The sequence below is a fragment of the Temnothorax americanus genome, unplaced genomic scaffold (assembly GCF_048541705.1).
Source record: "Temnothorax americanus isolate GAGA-0224 unplaced genomic scaffold, ASM4854170v1 Scaffold65, whole genome shotgun sequence".
Taxonomy (NCBI): Eukaryota; Metazoa; Arthropoda; class Insecta; order Hymenoptera; family Formicidae; genus Temnothorax; species Temnothorax americanus.
Window position 1 is genome coordinate 780,234 of NW_027509787.1, and position 23,699 is coordinate 803,932.

The window sequence follows — 23,699 nt, forward strand, 5'->3', positions numbered from 1 at the left end:
CTTTGTTCTTAACTTATTGTTTTAGTGTTCGCTGGGTACTCGGGATAAATTATATTTCGCATTTTATATTATCAAGTCACATTAAACTCTTTTATTTGGTGTAAATAAACATTTTCCTCGTTCGGACGGGTTTCCATAAACTTAAACCATAATTGTTGTTAACGCAACTAAAAGTAAAGCATAGGAAAACAAACGCAACTCTGAATGTCTCTAATATAAGAAATATACTTTCTTGTGCCTAGTCTTTTGACACTTAATCTACTATCTTTTAATCCTTAAGCCTATTTATTTTATTATCTACATTTTTACGCATATGGCGCCTCAAATGGTCGCCCCGCGTCGCATGGCGCTCAATCGCTCCGCCATTGTCGCTACGTTCAACTTTGCCGTCCGGACTACACGCCGCTGGGCCTGTATGATCTCCGGGCTGGCTCGTCCATCATTGTCTCCGGGTGGTGACGCCAGTCTGTACCCCTTTTCTTCCTGATCGTATTTCACCAAGGGGTGTAGCAACACTACATCCCCCATGATCCTGGGTTGTCTCTTGGTGTCGTCGTTAGTCGTCGGCAATGCAGCTGCCGGCTGCAAGGGCCGCTCGACTTCTGAAAAATTGAAGTCGTGAGAAACGTAAAAGTACATTGTTCAGTTTTACAATATACTTTACTTTATGAAAAATGGTGCACTACGAAATCTTTAGTAATTAACTGACAATGAATAATACTTATAAATACACATACATCATTAATCGAGGTTGTGCTGAATCAAGTAAAAATTTGCAACGTCGACAATACATATCAAGGTTTGTAGAACATGAACAATTACTGTTTGAAGATTTAACGGATAAGATTTGTCAGTAATGAATGTATACTGCAAAAAGGAACAAGAAAAAAAAAAGGAAAAAGGAACAAGAAAGGAACAAAAAGTCGAGCGGTTTCAACTATAAAAGTTGTGATGTCGACAACACATACCACAAATTTACTAAAAAACATCTATTGTTTACTTGAATTAAAATAAATAAATATTGAAATTATAGAAAAAAAAGTAGAGAGAAAGGGAGACAGACAGACGTACGTACAGAGAAAGAAAGTGAATGTTTATCAAATTATAGTAGGTGAAAAAGTAAAAAATAAGTATTTCTTTACGAACATACTTCAAATTCCAAGCCGTATTCCTGTAGCCCTTCGTCCCCATCTGCTGCAGTCATGCCCATTATATTTAAGAGGCGTATCTCCTGATCTGTGAGGTTTTCCATCACCGGGGCCCCACCTCCAGTAGCTGTGAAGTCTTTCTTTAATTCAGCATACTGCTTCTTTACCCGGCATTTCCAGTCTGCGACAACCTGTAAAATCCATATTATATTCAATGAATGCTCGCTGCGGTTACTATGCAGCTAACAAAATTGTCAATTTATATATCTTTTTAAATCATGTACTAAATAAAGCTATTGTTTATATAAAATCGTGCATACTTCATTTATATATATATATATATATATATACACACATACATATATTATCTTTGAATATTATTATTGTATAGAATTATGAATATTATTGAGCCTCAAATGTTAAAAAATCTATGAATAATTATAATTTATTAAAATTGTTTACACACCTGTTTCCATTGTTTTACTGTCCTCGTCTCAGTCTGCAGGGCATTCAAAACGTCCACCAACTCTTGCCACTGTCGGTGCAAATTTTCTTTGCCTCTGGCTCCGACAAATTTATTCGTTATGAGCTCGCTATGATGCTCGCTATAATCGAGGATTATTCCGAAATGCTCTTCCGTGGTTCTCATCTAAAAACAAAGAAAAATTTAATTTATGTATAAATCACCAATCACTAATAATATAAGTTAATGAAAACATTGAATCTTCAAGTTGTTAAAGAAACCGATGTATTAATCGTATAAAAAATTTATCTCACATAAACAATAATATTTTCATGTAAATTTTGTAAAGTTTTCAGAATATACAAACGTAAAATTGTTTATAAAATTATAACTTTACCACAGCGGTTGTTATTTCCTTTAAGCTGTCTTCTTCTTCTTCTTCTTCTTCTTCTTCTTCTTCTTCTTCTTCTTCTTCTTCTTCTTCCGCTTATTGGCACTTAAGGGGATCCTAAATACCGACAAAACAGAGCTCGTTCTTTAAAACGGCTTTATAGATCGCAAAATCCTTTTACAGGAGTAAAGTATAGGCACTAATGAAGAGTGAAAATGTAAAATAATTAGTAATAATTGAAAAAATGTAAAAATGCTGTCACCTCATTTTCTAATATAAACAGTTGTATAAGTAATATGTACGAAATTTAATGTTCCCACTCTTCAGAAGACGTGCACAAACAATAACGTACCTTTGAAATTGAGATTGAAAGCCTGGAATAATAATGAGAGCTTCGAAGAAATTATAACCTATAACCCCAAGTTCCGATAAGTTGAGCTGTGAATGGCTGTCATTCGGTGCCGGGTGCCGCACCCGGAAAAAATGCATGATACGGCACTACAAACATGACCATAGACTAATGAATTTCACTAGATCGCCCACTCCCTGCAGTCTATTGTCTATTGTCTATAATTTTCATGATCCGTACCCAGTTCATGAAACGCAAGATACACGCACAGTATATATGTCAAAATAACCTGTATACACAGAGAGATTAGAGTGACATGTGGACTGTGCGTGTGTCTTGCGTTTCGCGAACCGCGAATTATGTAGACCGGGCTTTAAAATTACCTAGGTATGCCTAGGCGTAATTCCTGAACGCACTCCAGAATTGAAGATGCGAAAAGAAAAGTCGTTCATTGGTGTTATGTGTGTGTTTGAGATCGCATTTTATAAGATGAAAGTGACTAAGGTTCGCGTAAAATCGTCGCATGAAACTTGTCACGGAAATATTCGGTATAGCATGGATCTTTCGAGATTAGCTTTCCTGAAACTTTAACATTGTCATCAATAATAAAGTCAAATAACAACGCTAGAACAAAGGAACGATCCATGCTATACACAAAACACTCGAAAACAGATGACGACCCCGTCGGGTCACCACGTGAAATCGGTGACGTCAGCTCCATGACGCGGGACTCCGACGGCCAATCACCCTCCCGAAATTTTGAGAAATCTGCAGGGAGGGAGTTTCGCCTCGGAGGTGTTAAAGGGACCGCCGCTGCGCCGCGGAATCGATTTTCGCTCGCAGATCACCGCTAGTATCATTATACACCCGCCTTGCTTCACCGCTCATCACCGCTTTTCGCACTTAATCGTTATATCGCCGCTTTCGCCGAGCTAAACTCTGTGCGCGCTCTCGGTATTTTGCCTGAAACGGAAAAGACTGTAAATAACTGTACATTATACATTTTTGAATATATTTAGTTTATTTTTCAATTCTGTGCTTGTCCCCTTTTTTTGTGGTCGTCTTCTACCTCGCGCTTTCTCGCGCTACCGCGTGCTCTCGAACATTTTGGTCCTTCGAGCCGGATCAGCGCCGGCAACCGCGAGTTCGGGAGTGCCTCCTCCAACCGAAGACGACCATGAGTCTCGACCAGAGCAACATGGTCAGCAGCCAACACGAACTCTTCAAACGTATCTCCAGAGCCGAAGAGAACCTGAAGAAGATGGGGCAAGCGAACATCACCCTCGCCGCCATCGAGACCCGCATTCGCATCCTCGACGACCTGTGGGCAAAGTTCGAGAGTCAGCACGACCTGATTCGAAACTGCTACAAGGATTCGAGCCGCTACGCTGAAAGTGAGTACGCTCAATCAGACTTACTCGAGGCCGCCGAGATGGCTTACGTGCAGCAGCGTAGCGTCCTGTCCGGCGAGGCCGATCGCCGCAAGCCCGCGCAAGCCTCCGCGCCGGTGGAGCACGGTACCGACCGCGCGTCGCGAACTTCGCTGCCCCGTATCCAATTACGGGAATTTTCGGGTTCCTACGAGGACTGGCCATCCTTCCGTGATCTCTTCAAATCAGTGATCGGTGAGCAGTCGTCCATCTCGAAAGTCGAACGGTTGCACTATCTGCGTTCATGCCTCAAGGGGCCGGCTGAAAACATAATAAAATCATTAACGATTACGGGCGAAAATTACGATCGTGCGTGGGAGCTGCTCTGCCAGCACTACGAAAATAAGAGAGAGCTGATACGCTCCAACTTCGCCACGTTTACCGCCGTGGCGAAGATGAAAGCCGCTACCGCCGACGAACTCAGCCGCGTCCAGAACGCCGTCACGTCCGCCGTCAATGCGCAGGAAAGCATCGGAAGGCCCATCGACTCGCACGGCATGGACCTTTTTAATCACCTCGTAGTCGAACTGTTTGACCCGCGAACGCGTCTGGAATGGGAGTCCTCCTCGGGAGACTCCTTCGAGCCGCCGACTCACGCTACGCTGATGACCTTCATCAACAAACGGATCCTCACGCTGAACGCAGCGAATCCAAAGACCACTAAACCCGCGAGTGAACAATCACGGTCCGCGAAAACTCACGTCGCGAAGCGTTCCGAGCCTTCTCAGTGTCCGCTCTGCAAGGGGAAGCACTCGCTCATGGGGTGCCCCGACTTCAAGGCCAAGGTGGCCAGCGAGAGGAAGACAGTGGTCGAGACTAATAAGCTCTGCTTCAATTGCCTCGGCAATCATCAGATGGCGAAGTGCAAGTCAACCCGGAACTGCTTCACGTGCAACGCGCGGCACCACTCGATGTTGCACGACGCGTACGTTTCCGCGACGGCACCCCCCGCGGAAGTCAGCACGCTTTCCGCCGTCGGAAAGGCCGACGACAGTAAGGCGATTCTTCTCGCGACCGCGCGCGTGACTATCGCCGATCGGCACGGAGATCCTCACGAGGTTCGGGTGCTCATCGACCAGGGCTCCGAAGTGTCGATCGTGTCGGAGTCCCTGGTGCAGCGACTACGCCTGCCGCGATCGCGCACGCGAGTGTCTATCTTCGGCATCGGCGGCTCCCAGTCGGGATCCACACGAGGCAAGGTGTCCCTGACCATCAAGTCGAAGACCACCGGAGCCACTCTCACCGCCGTCGCGTTCGTGCTTCCGCGTCTCTCGCTCTACCAGGGCGCCGCGAATAAGTGCTGCACCTCGTGGCCTCACCTCCGAGGGCTTCCTCTGGCCGACCCTCGCTTCGCCGCCAACGACCCAGTCGAGCTGTTGCTGGGCGCCGAGGTGTGCTCGACCATCCTGGAGGATGGTCTCCGCCGAGGCGAACCTCAAACGCCGATCGCTCAGAAAACCATCCTGGGATGGATTCTTTCAGGGGGCTGTGGTGCGACCCTCCACTGTCACCACAGCTCACTCCAGTGTACCGCCGACCATGACTTGGCCGAGTTGGTCCGCCGTTTCTGGGAGCAAGAGAGCGAGCCTCCCGCCTCCGTCGCGCTCACTCCCGAGGAAGAGGAGTGCGAGCAACACTTTGTACGCACCCACGAGCGCACACCCGCTGGCCGGTACGTCGTCCGACTGCCGTTCTCCTCGACGCCGGAGCACCTCGCCGAGACCCGCAAGCCCGCTGAGCGACTACTCACGGCCATGGAACGCAAGTGCGCCCGAGATTTCCGGTTCGGAGAACTCTACCGCTCGTTTATGCGTGAGTACGAGGACCTCGGGCACTTGGAGGCCGTAGCACCGTCGGACGAGAACACAACTCGCGGCGTGTGCTACCTGCCACACCATGGCGTGTTGAAAGAAGCCAGCACTACCACCAAACTCCGCGTAGTGTTTAATGGCTCGCAACGCACCAGCTCCGGAGACTCGCTCAACGACCACCTCTTCGCAGGCGCAAATCTCCTGCCGGCACTTTCTGACGTGCTCTTGCGCTGGCGTCGGCACCGCTACGTGATGATCACCGACATCGAGAAGATGTATCGCCAGATCATCGTCCACCCGGAAGATCGTGACCACCAGCGGATCCTGTGGCGAAGTGCCGTCGAACTACTCGTGCGCGTTCTCCGCCTGACAACGGTCACCTATGGCCTCACGTGCTCACCGTGGGTCGCGATTCGCACGCTCCTGCAACTCGCCAAAGACGAGGGGGCTCGGTTTCCGCGTGGCGCGATCGCTCTCGAGGACGACCGATACGTGGACGATGTCGTGACCGGTGCGGACACTATCGACGACGCGGTTGCCGTGCAAACCGAACTGCGCGAACTCTGCACGGCGGGCGGGTTTCCGTTGCGCAAGTGGGCCGCGAACTCCGAAGACGTTCTCGTCGGCATCCCGCAGGAGCACCGACTTAAACGCGCCCTCCACGTGTGGGAGACAGACGGACACTCCACTCTCGGCCTCCGCTGGCACCCGACGGAAGACGAATTTTCCTTCGCGATTCGTCCGCGCGCAATCACCGTATTCACAAAGAGGCGCGTCCTCTCGGAGACCGTACGCTTATTCGATCCATTAGGGTGGCTCACCCCCGTCGTGATCCGAGCGAAAATCCTCATCCAGTCCACCTGGCTGAAGGGGCTGGACTGGGACGCCCCTCTTCCGTCGGCCGACGCTCAACAATGGGGGAGCTTCCTGGAGGAGCTTCCGCGGCTTGAACTCGTTCGCGTGACCCGCTGGCTTGACAGCGGAGCAGATTCCCGAGTCGAGATCCACGGATTCGCCGACGCGTCCGAGCGAGGCTACGCCGCGGCCGTCTACCTCCGCGTCACGAGGAACGGTTCCGCCATACTGCACTTGCTCATGGCAAAGAGCAAGGTAGCCCCGATTCGACAGGTGTCCCTCGCTCGACTCGAACTGTCCGCGGCCGCACTGCTCACTAAATTAACGCGACACGCTCGCGACACTTTACGCTTGTCCACAGCACCGATCTTCCTTTGGTCCGACGCCCGGGTGACACTTTACTGGATCAAGGGTCACGCATCCCGGTGGAAGACGTTCGTGGCCAACCGGGTATCGCTGAACCAGCGAACTCTCCCCGAGGCCCAGTGGCGGCACGTTCCTGGACGAGAAAACCCGGCCGACTGCGCCTCCCGGGGGATCGCGCCCAGCGAGCTGATCGGCCATCCGCTGTGGTGGACGGGTCCACCGTGGCTGCGGAAGTACCGAACCCAGTGGCCCGCCGAGAGCGACGAGATCCCCGACGCGGAGATGCCGGAACGGAAGGCCGTCGTGCAAGCCGCCGTCGGAAGGATCGACACGGAGCCCGACACGCTCCTTCGATTCTCGTCACTGCACCGACTGTTGCGAGTCACCGCGTGGTGCCTACGATGGCGACGCACCACCTCCCGCACCAACGATCACGGCCCGGACGATCGGGCGACACTCACTCCGGAGGAACTCGACGCGGCACACGTCCTTTGGCTTCGAATGGTGCAATCACTGCACTATCCGGAGGAAATCAGGGCCGTCACCGCCGGCCGCACTGTGCCGCACCGCAGCCCACTTGCCAAGCTGAGTCCCTTCCTCGACGACCACGGCGTGCTCAGAGTCGGAGGGCGACTCAAACACGCTCTGATTCCGGACGACGAACGCCATCCAATGATCGCTCCCTCGGAGTCCTGGCTCACTCGCCTGCTCGTGGAGTCTTGCCACCGACGAACACTCCACGGCGGAGTGCAACTTACGCTCGGTACTCTTCGGCTCCGCCACTGGATTCCACGAGGCAGAGCCGTGGTGAAACGGCTGCTGCATCGGTGCGTCACTTGCACCCGATGGCGAGCCGCCACTCCGCAACCACCGATGGGCAGTCTTCCTCGGGCACGGGTCGCTCCGGCGCGTCCATTTCAACGAACCGGCGTGGATTACGCCGGCCCGATCCATATCCGCACGACCAAAGGGCGAGGACACCGCGCGCACAAGGCGTTCATCGCCGTCTTCGTGTGCCTCGTCACCAAAGCGGTGCACCTGGAGGTAGTCTCCGACTACACGACGGAGGCGTTCTTGGCCGCCCTCCGTCGCTTCACTGCACGCCGAGGGCTCTGTTCGGACATCTACTCCGACTGCGGCACCAACTTCATTGGAGCGGACCGGGCATTAAAAAATCTTCTCCGCGCGTCGTCATCCGACGGCCGGCGCATCGCTCATGATGCCTCCGCCCACGGAACTCGGTGGCATTTCAATCCTCCAGCCGCACCGCATTTCGGCGGACTCTGGGAGGCGGCGGTGAAATCCACCAAGTTCCACCTGCGACGGGTCATCGGCGAGACGACCCTCACCTTCGAGGAAATGGCCACTTTCCTCGCTCAGGTTGAGGCGTGCCTAAATTCTCGGCCACTACACGCTCTCTCTGATGATCCTGACGACGTCTCAGCACTGACGCCGGGGCACTTCCTCATCGGGGCACCGCTGCTGGCGGCTCCTGAGCCGTCACTTGAGGAAAGGCCGGACAATTCCTTGTCTCGATGGCACCTGGTGCAGAAGATGCGCGATCATTTCTGGCAGCGGTGGTCGCGCGAATGCATTCAGCACCTCGCGTCTCGACCAAAGTGGCTGACAGCTGAGGACGTTCCTGAGGTCGGCAGGCTGTGCCTGATCCGGGCCGAGATCTCGCCGCCGAATCGATGGCCTCTCGCACGGATCGTTAAGCTGCATCCTGGAGACGACGGCGTCGTTCGAGTGGTGACCGTCCGCACGGCCGCCTCCGAATTCGTCCGGCCCCTTGTCAAACTGGTGCTGCTTCCTGGGGCCGCCGACACCACCACCACCGTCGAGGATACGTGAGCCACCGAACAGCCCTCGCTTTCTCGCGTAGAATCGCTCGCGCTTTCCTCACCGTCCGTCGTTTCGCGTTATTACGTTTTATCGCGCGTCACTTCACGTAATTGTTACAATTGTCCTTCCGCCAACGTGCCACGTGCACGTCACGAAATCAGTGAGTTCGGCCGTCAGCCGTAACTCCACTCACACGCGCGTTACATCACTTCACTTTCCCGGTTTCAGCACCATGCACATACCGACGGAACATATTCACGGAAACATATGTATCGCACGAAATATGTTTCTCGCTCGAGATCGTCGCGTGTTATGACAATGCGCAGCCGCACACCTCGCAACATGGCCGCTCGCACTCGCGCCGGGATCGAGACCATTAATCGATCGCCACTCGATACGTCGCGCCGCGACAGCGCTCGCCTCAGCGAGCGCACCGTCTCGTTTCGTCAACATATGACGAGGCGGGCGGGAATGTTTGAGATCGCATTTTATAAGATGAAAGTGACTAAGGTTCGCGTAAAATCGTCGCATGAAACTTGTCACGGAAATATTCGGTATAGCATGGATCTTTCGAGATTAGCTTTCCTGAAACTTTAACATTGTCATCAATAATAAAGTCAAATAACAACGCTAGAACAAAGGAACGATCCATGCTATACACAAAACACTCGAAAACAGATGACGACCCCGTCGGGTCACCACGTGAAATCGGTGACGTCAGCTCCATGACGCGGGACTCCGACGGCCAATCACCCTCCCGAAATTTTGAGAAATCTGCAGGGAGGGAGTTTCGCCTCGGAGGTGTTAAAGGGACCGCCGCTGCGCCGCGGAATCGATTTTCGCTCGCAGATCACCGCTAGTATCATTATACACCCGCCTTGCTTCACCGCTCATCACCGCTTTTCGCACTTAATCGTTATATCGCCGCTTTCGCCGAGCTAAACTCTGTGCGCGCTCTCGGTATTTTGCCTGAAACGGAAAAGACTGTAAATAACTGTACATTATACATTTTTGAATATATTTAGTTTATTTTTCAATTCTGTGCTTGTCCCCTTTTTTTGTGGTCGTCTTCTACCTCGCGCTTTCTCGCGCTACCGCGTGCTCTCGAACAGTGTGTCACATGTATATTTAATCAAAGTCATCTTTTTCACAATGTGCAGTGGAACAGCACGAAAACTTTTCTATTGACTTTTCAAAAATAATAACTAACTATTCCCCTTATTATTATTCAAAACTTATTGTTTTCTTATCGTCTTAACTGTGGATAACCTTTCTACAGCCACATGGTCGAGAGCTTATCATTTGACACACATTGTGAATATCCAAGTTATTTCAAAATGCGTATTTTATTAGAAAATATTTTTTTTGATCTACTGATATTGTGTAGTTTTGGTAAGTTCATAAATTAATTTGTCAATATACGTTCCTATTTTTTCATGGTATGGATATCTCCTATACTACGTTTACGCGAGTGTTACTTCTGTATTAACTTGCAATAATTCACTCGTTTACGCAGAGTAAATTACTCCAAAATCTTGTTTACGTAAAGAAATTATCGTAAGTTATTAGAGAAGTAACGCTCGTGTAAATGTAGTATTACTGATATATTTTATGAAATAAATATCATGTACTGATATATATATGCATATTCCATTTTTTGTTTTGTAAAAAATGTTTTGCTAATTCTTTATCTCTTTAATTGTGTCATATCTTTTAATGTTCTTTTAAAACTCATTAATTTGTTTTTTTTTTAAGTAAATTTTTATGATCTAGCGTAACATAGTACAAAGAACTCTTTATATTAATTGTCATATGAAATTATAATACAAATAAAATGTAAATATGTGTAGAAAATAAATTTAGTGTAGAAAATACTTTTTCAGATTAGAATAATGCGATGATGTTTTTATACAGTTTCTTTTATATTGTTATTGTTTATAATGAGATATATAACGCTAAAATCATCGATTTGAAGGGCACATATGGGCCGATATCACAGTCTCCAATTTACGTGATCCTCCGATTAAACTCACTCTTCGTCTCTTTCTAGGGGGACAGTTAGAATGAAATGCAGAGTGAGTTTAATCGGAAAATCACATTAATTGGAGATTGTGATGTTGGCCTTATATGTATAAAATATATCTATGAATTTAAATAATTTGTTTTTTTAATAGAAACTGATTGAAGATAATATTATACGTAATGCTTTAAGAACATAGATGAGATTTTATTTTGTTCTACAGGTTTTCTTAACGAGGAATCAAAAAATAATTCCTGTTTAAATTCTTTCATCGATGAGCAGGATGAATCTCTGAACTGTATGTCACAAGATGTTTTGGAGAATGCAAATTGCAATAGGCCCAAATTAGATAGTATGAACGAAAGTAAGTTTGTAATCATTCTGTTGTATTTCATTAAGGGGGAGCCTCATGTAAAACGGTCACAAAAACAAAGCAATTTTCTGGAATTTTTTTTAAAGAGACATTAAAATGAAACTTGTTGAAACTTGGGTAATGGTTTTGGCAACATTTGTAAATGTAAAAAAATATTTTTTTATTTAAAAATTCTTTATTTATAAAAGTAGCAACAAAGCATATTTTCAAAGTCCGCCGGACTTCACAATTGGCGTGCAGCATTGCGCAATTAATTATTGAATCAAAAATACAATTCTTTTTACTTTTATTATAAATTACCAATGTCGGTAAACTTATTTGTTCAATAAAAAAATGCAAAATTGAAAAGATAACAAGGTTTAGAAAAGAAATTAAATTTTACGGAAAAAAATTTTTCTTTAATTATGCAGTAAAAGTTATTTAAAATTTAATAAAATGACTAAACAAATAGGTTTACATACAATAGTATTTAGTTATTTACATGCATGCCAAAGGCAAATCGATTGGTCAAATAGTTTGAGTAATTTTGCACGCCAATTTGAAAAACATGGTTTTGAGAAACACGTGTTTAAAGTTTCAAGTTCTTGGAGCGCGCGCTTTACTTGCGTAACGCTCAGGTATAAAATCACCTATTTTAAGTTCAAATTTTGTTCTGGAATTTTGGGAACATATTCTAAAGATATTATGCTAATGATTTATGCAATAAAAAATTTTTCGATTTTTTTTGACCGGTTACATGAGGCTCACCCCTTAAATACGGTAGACCGAGGCGAATCGGATCAATTTTTCTTTCTTAGTAAAGAAGTAATCAAAAACAAATTTTGTTATTTAATTTTATTGTAGATTCTTAATCTTTAAAACTGTAGCCTGGATTTCATATAATAAAGTAATACATAAATTTGATATTCCTTATTGTATAACGAAAAAAAGAAGAGAATGATCCGATTCGCCTTGGTCTACTTTACCTTTTTTTTTAAAGTATATTTTAATTGATCAACTTATTCCTCTCCATATTCTTATGAGTACATATATTAGCCTAAAATTATTAAAAATGTGCCTTGTGTTTTGCCAAACAAACAGGAACTGCTCATAGGAAAATATGTTTCTAATAACCTTTTCAATAAAAAAATCTTTTTTATCTAGCATACATATATACAATGTATATGTATGACATATGCAAATAATAAATTGTACAAATTGGAAATTTGCACATTGCTTCCTCAGCATTTTATTTTGTTCACAAAGCTGTTCTATAGAGGAAACTGGTTTTAGAGCCAAATTATTTACTATATAATTGATTGGAAGCTTAATGAGCGAAAAGAAATGTTGAGAAAGCAATGCGCAAGTTTAAGATTATTGCTACCGCAACATCTTCTTTCGCTCATTAAGCTTCCTCTGTGAACAAGTCATAATATTTTATGTTGCTTTAATTTTAAAAAATCTGGCTCTCTGAGCAGCATTCCTTGCTAACTAATGATAAAGAAGCAATATGCAAGTTTCTAATTTGCATACTTTTAATTCTTTGCTGAATAACGTTTATTGAATAACGTTTGTTGAATAACGTTTGTTTTATACCAAAATAATTATTTTTTATTGGTTGCATAGAATGGCAAATACTTTTACAGTATGAAAGTATAAACGCTAATGAATGGAAAACCACCCAATGTTACATGAAACTCTTTTGTTGAGTTTCATATAACATTGGATTGTCTTCCATTAGTTAGCGTACCTTCACATTGTAAAAGCATTGTCCACTTTATACAATCACTTAAAAATAAATAGTAGATTAAGAAAACAGTTATATCAAGGTCCAACATCTCCTTAACTGTATGGATAAACTGATTACGTAGTTTCTTATATATCAGCATCAAGTCTGTAATTTTTGTGATATTTGACGTTTTTTTCTCTTTTTAGCATGCCTTGTTAATAATGAAACTGCACAAGACAACGTTTCAAAAAATATTTATGATACGGATCCGTCTTACGTACCATCAAACACTTCATCTGATGAAAGTTTTGTTCAACCTGTGATAAATCAGGCAAGAAATTCTATTACTAAACAAACAAACAGCTCAGCAAATACTTCTAGTGGATTAGACATATCAATGTCACTAAACGTGTCTGGTAAATGTGCCAGGGATGACACTGAAATGTTTGTTACATCAGTTGGTGCGGGAAACAAGAAGCATTTTTGCATGTATTGCAACACTTTTCAGAGCAAAATAGCTCGTCATCTTGAAAGAGTACATACTAATGAATTAGAAGTACAAAAGTTTATAAATATACCAAAAGGGACGGCAGAACGAAGAAAAATTTTAGAAACGATACGTAGACGTGGAGATTTCTATTTTAATGTCGATTGTGCACGAAATGATGGTGAACTACTGGTAGAAAAACGTTCAAAAAAAGAATACAACAGAGCACCTTCTGATTATGTCGTATGTCCAAAATGTAAAGCTTTCATTTTAAAACTTACGAGCAGACATCACTATCAGAGATGCATTACGATTAAAAGTAAAGATACTAGATCGATATCGGTTTTAGGAAGACAAGTAATAGGACGTATACATTATGAGGCAAGCAATGATCTAAGAACACGAGTTTTCCCAATTTTACGAGAAGACGATATAGTAAAGGCTATTCGTTATGATGAGTTAGTAATCGCATTCGGTAATCAACAGTGCGAAAAATATAAAACATCTGAACACAATGATGCGATGATTAGACAAAAAATGAGAAGAATGGGTCGCCTACTTCTAGAATTGAAATGTAAAAATTCTGATATTACGGATTTTGCTTCCATTTACTTCCCCCGATACAGCATTGCTTGCATTGAAGCAATCAATAGTCTAGCTGGTTTATCTTTGTGTGCAAAATTTTATGAAACTCCATCACTGGCTTCTGCACTTGGAGGTTTGATAAAAGAAATGGGTAAAATTTTGATCAATCGATGCATTAGGAACGAAGACGGAGAAAGGAAATTACGTACCGAAGATTTCTTAAAGGTATTTACCGAAGATTTTAATACACGCATATCAAAAACGATATCGGAAACAATGAGTAGAAATTTAAGGCGTAAAAAAATTATGTTGCCTTCTAAGGCAGATATTATTAAGCTCCATAACTTTCTAAAACAAAAACGTGAAACAGCTTATAATTCCTTGGAAGAAAAGTTTTCATATGATGCATGGCTTTCACTTATAAAAGCAACATTGATTTCAGGACGCTAATCGGAGATTATAAAACTTATCAAGGAATTAATTTTCAAACAAACGATATGTATAAAGCGCTTTCACTACGTGCCAAAGAAATTGCCAAAAAATATGTACGATTTACCTTAAGAGGTAAACTTGGACGAACGGTACCAGTCTTACTAACAGCAGAATTGAGAGACTGCATCGAAATGATTTTAAAGCATAGAAAGGCTGCGAAAGTTTCTTCAAAGAATCCGTATCTATTTGGTCTTCCTTTGCTTAAAAAAGATAATCACAAATATCTTTTAGCGTGTGATTTATTACGGCAATATGCAGTAGACAGTGGCGCAGAAAATCCAGATACTATTCGTGGAACTCAATTACGAAAGCATATAGCTACAACATGTATTCATTATAATCTATCAGAAAATGAGATTTCAACGCTTGCAAATTTTATGGGCCATGCCGATAAAATTCATTTATCTCACTACAGACAACCTGTTATAGAAAAAGAAATCTTAGAAATATCTCAATATCTTGAAGCAGCACAAGGAGTTGATATGGATGAAAGTGACAGTAATGATTCTGACTCTGGACTCTCAGATATAGAAAATACAACGAAGACGACCACGAAAACTTACGATGACGAAATTAATGAGGGAGTTGCATCCAGAAGACCCATCCGGGATTTTCAACAAGGTTTTTTCAACAACACTTTATTCTTTTACAAATAAATTAAATTAAAATTTTTTATTTATACTTTAATGGTCAATAGATGGATCTAATTTAAAATCTGAGATTATATAGATTATTTGATGTAGAAGGCACATTCATAATTGAATCTTATATTTAAGGCCGTCTTAAGTTTTTCTTCAAATGCTATGTAGCCAATAAAACGGCTCTTACAGCATCTGAAGATGAAATTAAGACGGTCTTAAATATAAAATCGAACTATCAATACCGGTCATAGATTCATAAATTTCTATTGATGTAGATGTAAATGAAGATGAAGATGTCGCTGAACCTGATACGCCGCCGGATATTAGTTACTTAAATGATAATCTGGAAAATGATCAAAATGTGGTAAATGTAAAGATAAAAATGAATCACAATCGTCAACTGCAGAATTCTCAACGAAGAAATAAGAGTAAGTAAAAAGTTATTTTGCAATTATAATATACATATATACAATTTTGACATTATGATTATACACATATACATATTGCACATATACAAGGTGTATGACAAAAAGTTTCAAATCAAAAATATATATATAGATTTGGTCATACTGAAAAAAACAGTCTTTTACCATTTTGCAGACTATGCAAAATTTTGAATTATTAATTATTAATTATTAAAAATTGCCATGTATAAAGGTTTCTTTAATTAATAATCAGAATAATATAAAATATCAGAAATTTGCGTGTTCACAAAATGATAGAAGACTTTTTGTTCTGGATGACCTAATCTACAATACATTGTGTATTTTAAATTCAAAAAACGGGTAGACTTCCGAAAACGGCCCCCCTCCGATTTCGATGAAACTTTGTGAAAAGCTTCGTTTTGGGTTAAAATGAAAGCCCTTAAAAGGAATTTTGGCGACTCCTATGATAAAGCCATTTTTTTAGATAAAATGATAAAAAATATAGGAAAATCTTCGTAATTCTACAGGATGTTATAAATTGAATATATACTGTTTGTATTTAATGATTTAATGTTTTTATTATATACTTACAGCAGAATACATAAATAATAGCTTTGTAATATATTACACTTTCCACGCGAACCGAGGTTCACGCACACCCCCCCCCGTGCTTTCGGGGGAGGTGCGGTAGTACCGAAATAGTTCACGCATACACTTTCCACGCGAACCGAGATTCACGCACACCCCCCCCCCGTGCTTTCGGGGGAGGTGCGGTAGTACCAAAATAGTTCACGCATACACTTTCTACGCGAACCGAGGTTCACGCACACCCCCCCTCGTGCTTTCGGGGGAGGTGCGGTAGTACCGAAATAGTTCACGCATGTACTTTGTAAGGCACACTATGTGTCTAGTTTAAAAGATGTGGAGCTCCCCGCAGGGGGGCGGAACCTACTGCCCCCACGCATACACTTTTCACGCGAAACGAGATGTCACATAAGTTCGTGGCGCGCTTTACAAGCTTGTTTATATATATACATACTAGCTTCTGACCTTGATTATTTAAATACAAACAGTATATATTCAATTTATAACATCCTGTAGAATTACGCAGATTTTCCTATATTTTTTATCATTTTATCTAAAAAAAATGGCTTTATCATAGGAGTCGCCAAAATTCCTTTTAAGGGCTTTCATTTTGACCCAAAACAAAGCTTTTCACAAAGTTTCATCAAAATCGGAGGGAGGCCGTTTTCGGAAGTTTATACTTTTTTTTCTATGTAGTAACATTTTTTTAAGAAAAAATGTAATATTTAAAACCTATACGTTAAGAAAATAAATATTTAAATCCAATAAAATAATTTCTTGAGCCATGAAATAAATCATTTTCTTGAATAAAGTATGACTTTTGAGGGTTATAACGTTTCCTTTTCTTAATGACAAAATTTTACTTTGTTGAAAAAAAATACTTCTTAGGCGGTTCCTACCAAGAGAATATTTTTTTAAACCAAATAAATATGTTTTTAAATTATGTTTTTCATTTAAGTAAATATTCATTTAATTTAAATAAAAATGTACGATATCAGAATCAAAATAACAATTTTTTAAGTTGAAATTTATATGCTCTTTGACACTTAACATCTTGTTATAAGTAAACATTTATTCTTTAACAAGAAAATAATTTTTTTCTATGTAGTAACATTTTTTTAAGAAAGAGTGTAATATTTAAAATCTATACGGGACTTCCGTTTCCGGAACATCAGAGGTGACAGGTGTAAGAGTGTGCGTGAGAAAAGGATAGAAAAGTGAGAGTTGAAGGAGGCAAAGGAGGGAGAGAAGGACGGAGCGAGGAGGTGTAGAGGTAAGGGAGCAAGGAGGAGGAGGGGTGAGTGGTGGAGTAGCGGGTAGAAAGGAAAGAAGGGTAGAAAAGTGGAGAGTCACATAGACGGATTGGGCACGAACGATAGCGGGAGTAGAGGGGTGTCGCGGTAGGCGACCAGAGCCGCGTGCTCAGCGCGCGGTGAGGCATGAACGTTGGTGTGAGTAGAGGGACGACTCAACGGGAGATTAGAGACAAGGTAGGACAAGCGAGGCAGGGCATAGAGTATAGGATATAGGGAGAAGTGAAGTAGATAGAATAAAGAGTAAGAGGGATAGGCATAGGTAAGAGCGGCAAATGAAGTCAAGGGAGGAAATAGGAATAGAAAGTGAACAGCAAAGAAATAAAGGGAAGAAGAGAGAAGGTGAAGGGGAGAAAAAAGTGAGAGTCAGGCCAACAAAGGCGGAGGGGCTTGCAAAGCAGAGAGAAAGAACGGATAGCGTAGGGTCTGTCCTGGATCACATACAGAAAAGAAAAAGGAAAGAGATAGAGGAAGAAGCGACGGCTAGAGCAGAAAAAGAACTGTTGGATAGATTTAACGAAACAAGGAAAGTGAATAGGTCACCACCAACGAAGATTAAAAGAGGTGAGGAGAGTAAAGAAAGCATGGAGACAGAGGAGCTGCTGAAGAAAATTATAAGGAAAATGGAGGTGCAAGAAGAGGAAAGGAAAAAAGATAAAGAGGAGATAAGGAATGGTATAAAAGACGAAATTAGGGGACTAAAGGAAGAATAGAAGAGAAGAGAAGAAATGTGGAAGAAACAAAAGGAAGAGCTGGAGGAAAGAATAAGAAAACTAGAGGAGAAGATTAAAACAACCTAGCTTCCGAAGCGCGGATTTAGCTCGCGGCTGGTCAGGGTTCGGAGTAGGCGCGGAGGAAGACACAAGACTCGGTTAAAGTATAATACAACAAAATACGGTATTTATTCAGTTACGCGTGAGTACATAGAGATGCTCGCGGAAGCGGTGGATATGTACAACAGATCGCGGAGTCGCGGGCTACGTGCGGTAAGTCGCGGACGCGATTACAAGATGCGCGTAATCGGTCGCGGACGCGGTTACAATATCGATATCGCAGAGCGTGCGGACGCCTGGTAACGCAATGATGCACGGCGATCGCCGGGTTTCGCGGACCGGCGGGCGTGCGGGCTCGCGGAGGTATTTCGGCGCGGGTGACGCGGTATCGCAGGTTTGGATATCGCGATGGGCGTGTTATCGAGCGGCTAAGACCCTTAGCGGAGATAGAGAAATACTCTCTATCTCCTGGCACCTCGATTCGTGTAGGCGGGAGGCGGCACCAGGTGGCCAAGACCCTTGGCGGGTAAGAGAAGAACTCTCTTACCCTGGTTCACTCCGGTGTCACAGGTGTTCGTATGGGAAGTCGAGTCAACCGCCTAGATACGTCACTCGGCAGAGGCAGAGAGCTCTCTCTACCTCCGGATTGTTCGACTGGAGGATTGGGATCCGTGAGCAGCGGAATCGGTCGGATCGCTTTGCTGGCTCACGGTGGAATCTCTAACTTAGCGATATTGCTCGGTTTATATATTCGCGGTAGCGCGTCGGCGTGGCGGGGGTATACGCGACGGCAATCGCGCGCGCCGGGATGGAGCGGTGGAGCGTTCGGGAAGTACGGCGCCCCGACGCCGCGATTGCGTTCGGTGGCTCTCGGCCGTTTTCGGCACCGCTCGGCGCTCCGAGTCGGTTGCCGCGCTAAGTCCGTTTGCGGACTGATACGCGAGATGATTAATTTAAAAAAGGGCACATCGTGCCTTGTCTCGCCCGGCGGATGTTCGGCTGGGCGGCATCCGGCTGATGCTCGCCGGGAATGATGCGTTTTTGGGGCGCATCGTTACATCACCCCCCTCCTTTTAGAGCGCGAATTCGGCGCTTCAGGTCCGGGTCTTCGGTTTCGCCGGTAATTTCCAAATCTTTCGGACGGTCCCCTCGTGGTTGAAGCGGACATGCCACCGGTAGCCCCTTTCCGTGGTTTTCCACTCCCGTGTGGTGTGGACGGCTCCATGGGGCACCAAGATGACGTGGCCCGGCTCCACAAGCACGGGGATCTTCGGGGTTTCCCGCGGGCCTACGGGCCGGAGTGCCCTCGTCTCGGCGGCTGGTGGTGCGGCAGGCGGGGCGGCCGGTAGCGCGGCCGGTGGTTCCGCCGGTGGTATGACCGGTGGTGCGATCGGCTGTGGCGTCGGCTTGGCGGCGATTGTTTTGCGCGCCAGGTATGACGCTGCGGTGATGCGGTGGGCCGGCCTTGGTGGTGGCGGGGTTGTCAGCCACTCCATTTTTTGTCGGTGTTGGTGGTCCGACCTCTGGACCCTGCATCCGACCGTTGGCGCGTTTTTCCGTGGCGGCGGGGCTACTGCGGGGCTTGAGGCCTCGGCGGCGGCGGCAGCGGAGGCGGCGGATCCCGTGCTGAACAGCCTCGTCCAGGTTGCGCCGAAATCCGGGCAGGCCGGGTCGTAAGCGACGGGCTCGGCGAGGGGTTCCTCGATCTCCTCGAGGATGTCTTTCTCGGTCGTGGTTGTCTCCATCTCGGAAAATTTGACTCGAGTGTGTCTCTTGACTTCGGAGCTCGTTTATATTGCCGACCTTTTGTTTATTTAGCGGGTGTCCGGGAGGGGGTATAGGGCAATGTTTAATATTCGTTGTTGTCCTCGGTGTCGTTGTCGGGGTCGCTAGTATTTTCGGCGTCGGTTTTGCTGTTGCTCTCGTTGTCTGTTTCGGCATTTTCTTCCCCGGTCTCGTCCCCTGGTTTCCGGCGCGGCTTTCAAGTCTTGTACGTGGATATGTCGGATCCACTTGCCGCTCTTATCGCGCAGGTCCACAATTACGGGGGATACTATACGTCGCACCTCGAGGGGGCCTCTGAATTTCGGCGCGAGTTTTGCGTTGAATGCTGCGGCTTTATTGGAGAGTGGGTACTCACGCTTCCATACCCAGTCTCCAATCTTTGGTGTCCACGCTCGTCGTCGGAGATTATAATACTTCTGTTGTCGCTGGAACGCGTGTGCGAGATGTATTCTCGCGAGTTCGAAGGCCTCCTCGAGATGTCGGCGCTTTTCGTCGGGCGGCGGTGCGGCGGTTTTCGGCGCGGCGTCTCGATTGAGAGGGGATACCGACTCGCGACCGTAAACAAGATATGCCGGGGTGTATCCGGTTGCTTCGTGCCGAGCAGTATTGTACGCGAATTGCAACTCCGGTATTCGCTCATCCCAATTTCGATGATTTTGGTCCACATATTGTGATACCTTTGTCTTTACTACGCGGTTTGTTCGTTCTACCGGGTTGCAATGTGGCGCGTGCACGGGCGTATATGCATGTCGCACGTGATGTGCGGCTAGCATTTTTTCAAGTTTCGCGGACCGGAGCTGCGTCCCATTATCTGACAGGATTACCTCGGGGCATCCGTGTCGGTACAGTATCGCTTCGGCAATGTTTGTCGTGACGGCAGGCGCGGTGGCGCGACGTAAGGGACGCATCTCCAGCCATTTTGAAAAGCGGTCCTGCATGGTCAGGAGCCATGTATGCCCTCCCTTTGAGCGTGGCAGCGGCCCTATTAAGTCTAACGTGACTTGTTGCCAGGGGCGGACGACGGAAGTGGCGTGTAGCGTGCCGGCAGGTCGTGTTTGCGCGACTTTATGCTTTAAGCATTTTGAGCAGTTTCGGACGTACTGCGCTATTTCCCGAAACATGCCGGGCCAATAATAGTACTGCGCGATCCGGGCGATTGTTTTCGCGATCCCGAGATGTCCAGCCGTAGGGGCGTCGTGATTCTGGTATAGGATTTCGGGGCGGCGGTCTTTGGCTACGCACTCTTTCCATTGCTCGTCAGCGGGTGTTTCTTTAAAATTGAGGCTGTGGAGGACGTGACGGAGTAGTTTTCCCTCCTTTATTTCGTAGTCTGGATATTCGCGCGGGGCGTGTTGCACGGCGCGCCATGTGCGGCGATACCAGGGGCAGCGGGGCGGGGGGTTAACGGCGGCTGTCGTGGGCTGGCGAGACAGCGCGTCTGCCACCCGGTTAAGGGCTCCCTTCCTGTAGCGGATCTCTAGGTCGTATTGCTGGAGCTCGAATGCCCACCGGCCCAGTCTCCCGGTGGGTGCGTCGATTTTCTGCAACCACCGGAGCGACTGGTGGTCCGTGAGAACGGTGAATAGGTACCCCTCGAGATAGTCCCGCATGCGGCGGATTCCCCATATTACGGCTAGGCATTCGAGCTCGGTCGCGCTGTAGTTTCGTTCGGCTTGATTGAGAGTTCGGCTTGCGTATGCGATGACTCGTTCGCCCTCCGGGAAATTTTGCGTTAGCACGGCCCCTACTCCGGTTGTGCTGGCGTCGGTTTGCAGGACAAAACGACGCGTGAAATCCGGGCAAGCGAGAACCGGCGCGGTGGTCAGGGTCGTCTTTAATTGCTCGAATGCGTTTTCTTCCTCGGGCCCCCACGCCCACCGGGCGTGTTTGCGGGTTAACGCGGTGAGGGGCGCGGCGACGGTCGCGAAGTCTTGTATAAATCGCCGGTACCAGGAGGCGACGCCTAGGAATTGTCGGATTTGCTTTACGGTTTGTGGCCGCGGCCACTGGGCGACGGCTTTGACTTTCTCGGGGTCGGTTCGTATCCCTTCTCGGTCAACGATATGTCCTAGGTATTGTAGGCGGTCTACGCAGAATCGGCATTTGGCCGGATTGAGCTTTAAGTTCGCGTCGCGGAGCCGTCGGAAGACCTCCCGTAGGATTCGGAGATGTTCTTCGAATGTCTCGCTAATTATTATGATGTCGTCGAGGTACACGAATACGTGGGGTTCTAATTCGGGTCCGAGCACGGAGTCTAGAAGTCGTTGGAACGTGGCGGGGGCGGAGTGTAGGCCGAACGGCATTACTTTGAAATGGAAGAGCCCCTTCCCGGGTACCGTGAACGCGGTGATTGGTCGACTGGACGGTGTGAGCGGTATCTGCCAGTAACCGCTCTTCAGATCGAGCGTGGTAAGGTATTTCGCGCCGCGTAATTTATCGAGGGTGGCGGTAATCTGGGGCAGCGGGTAGGCGTCGGGCTCGGTTGCGTCGTTGACCCTCCGGAAATCTATACAAAATCGGTAGCTGCCGTCCTTCTTTCTAACCACGACTACGGGCGAGCTCCAGGCGCTGTGGGAGCGTTCTATTACTCCGTCTCGCTCCATTTTCTCGACTTCGCTGTCGATAACGGCCTGCATGGCCGGGTTACGGGGCCGGTATCTTTGTTTGATCGGAGTGGCGGTCGATTTCAGGCGGATGTCGTGCGCCGTTCGGTCGGTGGGTCCGCGGAGGGTTTCGAACAGCGGTAATTCTTGCTCGAGGAATTCTCGTAACCGTTTTTCCTCGGTCGGTGTGCGTGGTGCAATTCCCTCGGTCGCGGCCGTCCCGGGGGTGGTTTGTGGCGTTATCGGTCTGGCTGGTGCGGGCACTGCGAGACCGATTTTTGCCCAAAAATCTACTCCGAGGAGTACTGCGCTCGCTAGGTCCGGCATGATTGAAAATTCATGCCAGATCGTACGTCTCGTGGTTTGGACGGGTAGCCGGACGCGGCCGGGGAGAATGATGCGGTGGCCGTTGGCTAGTTGCACCTCCTCTTCGTCGGGGACGATCGCGAAACCGAGGTTTTGCACGAGTCGTGCGGTGTTCTCGTTTATGAAAGAGATCTCGGATACCGTGTCGAGTAGTGCCATGAGTGGTCTCTCGTTCACCTGGATGTCGAGGTGCGGCCGCGGAAAAAATTTTACGTCGAGGACCGGGGGGCGGCCGGGGTTTCCGCGGTCCCGGCGGCGTTTCCCGGCGGGGGATGGCAGTCCTTTGTGAGAACTCCATCCTTGCCGCACTGAGAGCAGAATTTCCGCGCGGGTCGACGGCAATCGAATCGGGTGTGTCCCCGTTGTTTGCATCTCCAGCAGCATTCTTGTCGGTTGTACGCGGCGGCGGCGATTGGCGCTTCGGCGGTATCGGCTTTCGCGGGGGCGCGTTTCTTTCGATTTCTGAAGCCTTTCGTATTCGCTGGCTCGCTGCTGGAGGTCGCGAGGGCTATTGACGTCGCCTCGCCAGATGCGGCTCTGGTAGTCGGGGTGCAAATTCTCGTATAATTGCTCGACCTGCTCCTCGATGGAGTATCCCCCCGCCCGGCGCATGAGCGTGAGTAGGTGTGTCGCGTATTTTACGTAGGCTTCCCCGTCCCTCTGCGTACGGTCGCGGATCTCGTTAACGAGCTGTAGTCGGTACCGGCGCGGTAGGAATGTCTCCTTAAAGTCTGCGATAAAGTCGTGCCAATCGAACCATCCGTCGCGGTTGTTACGGTACCAGAGGAGCGCGTCTCCTCGCAGGAGTTCGGGTAATCCGCGGAGCCAGTGTTCGTCCGAGAATTCGTACGCGGCGCGAAGTTCGTCGATGCGCTCGAGGAACGC

The 23,699-nt window shown here is 46.8% G+C and overlaps 3 protein-coding genes across 3 annotated transcripts; 2 read left to right on the forward strand and 1 right to left on the reverse strand.

Moving 5' to 3' along the window:
* Positions 1–1,061: 1,061 nt before the first annotated feature.
* Positions 1,062–2,488, reverse strand: LOC143905667 (uncharacterized). The gene is made up of 4 exons (XM_077421223.1): positions 2,355–2,488; positions 2,009–2,119; positions 1,615–1,797; positions 1,062–1,339 (listed from the first exon to the last, which is right to left on the reverse strand). Exons 3-4 carry the CDS (start codon positions 1,795–1,797, stop codon positions 1,139–1,141), a joined length of 384 nt encoding a protein of 127 aa, XP_077277349.1. The 5' UTR covers positions 2,009–2,119; positions 2,355–2,488; the 3' UTR covers positions 1,062–1,138.
* Positions 2,489–4,386: 1,898 nt separating this feature from the next.
* LOC143905682 (uncharacterized) lies at positions 4,387–8,667 on the forward strand. Its single transcript, XM_077421235.1, has one exon. It carries the CDS (start codon positions 4,387–4,389, stop codon positions 8,665–8,667), a length of 4,281 nt encoding a protein of 1,426 aa, XP_077277361.1.
* Positions 8,668–12,973: 4,306 nt separating this feature from the next.
* On the forward strand, positions 12,974–15,400 carry LOC143905683 (uncharacterized). Its single transcript, XM_077421236.1, has 2 exons — positions 12,974–14,944; positions 15,240–15,400. The coding sequence occupies exons 1-2, from the start codon at positions 14,239–14,241 to the stop codon at positions 15,398–15,400; spliced, it is 867 nt and encodes a 288-aa protein (XP_077277362.1). The 5' UTR covers positions 12,974–14,238.
* The last annotated feature ends 8,299 nt before the right edge of the window (positions 15,401–23,699 follow it).

Excerpts from the sequence above, each read along its gene's own strand:
- LOC143905667 (XM_077421223.1), bottom strand. The coding sequence starts at position 1,797 with ATGAGAACCACGGAAGAGCATTTCGGAATAATCCTCGATTATAGCGAG. Across the intron at positions 1,340-1,614 it reads CAGTAAAACAATGGAAACAG|GTTGTCGCAGACTGGAAATG; the intron begins GTGTGTAAACAA and ends TGGATTTTACAG.
- LOC143905683 (XM_077421236.1), top strand. The coding sequence starts at position 14,239 with ATGGCTTTCACTTATAAAAGCAACATTGATTTCAGGACGCTAATCGGA. Across the intron at positions 14,945-15,239 it reads CATCCGGGATTTTCAACAAG|ATGTAAATGAAGATGAAGAT; the intron begins GTTTTTTCAACA and ends CTATTGATGTAG.
- LOC143905682 (XM_077421235.1), top strand. The coding sequence starts at position 4,387 with ATGACCTTCATCAACAAACGGATCCTCACGCTGAACGCAGCGAATCCA.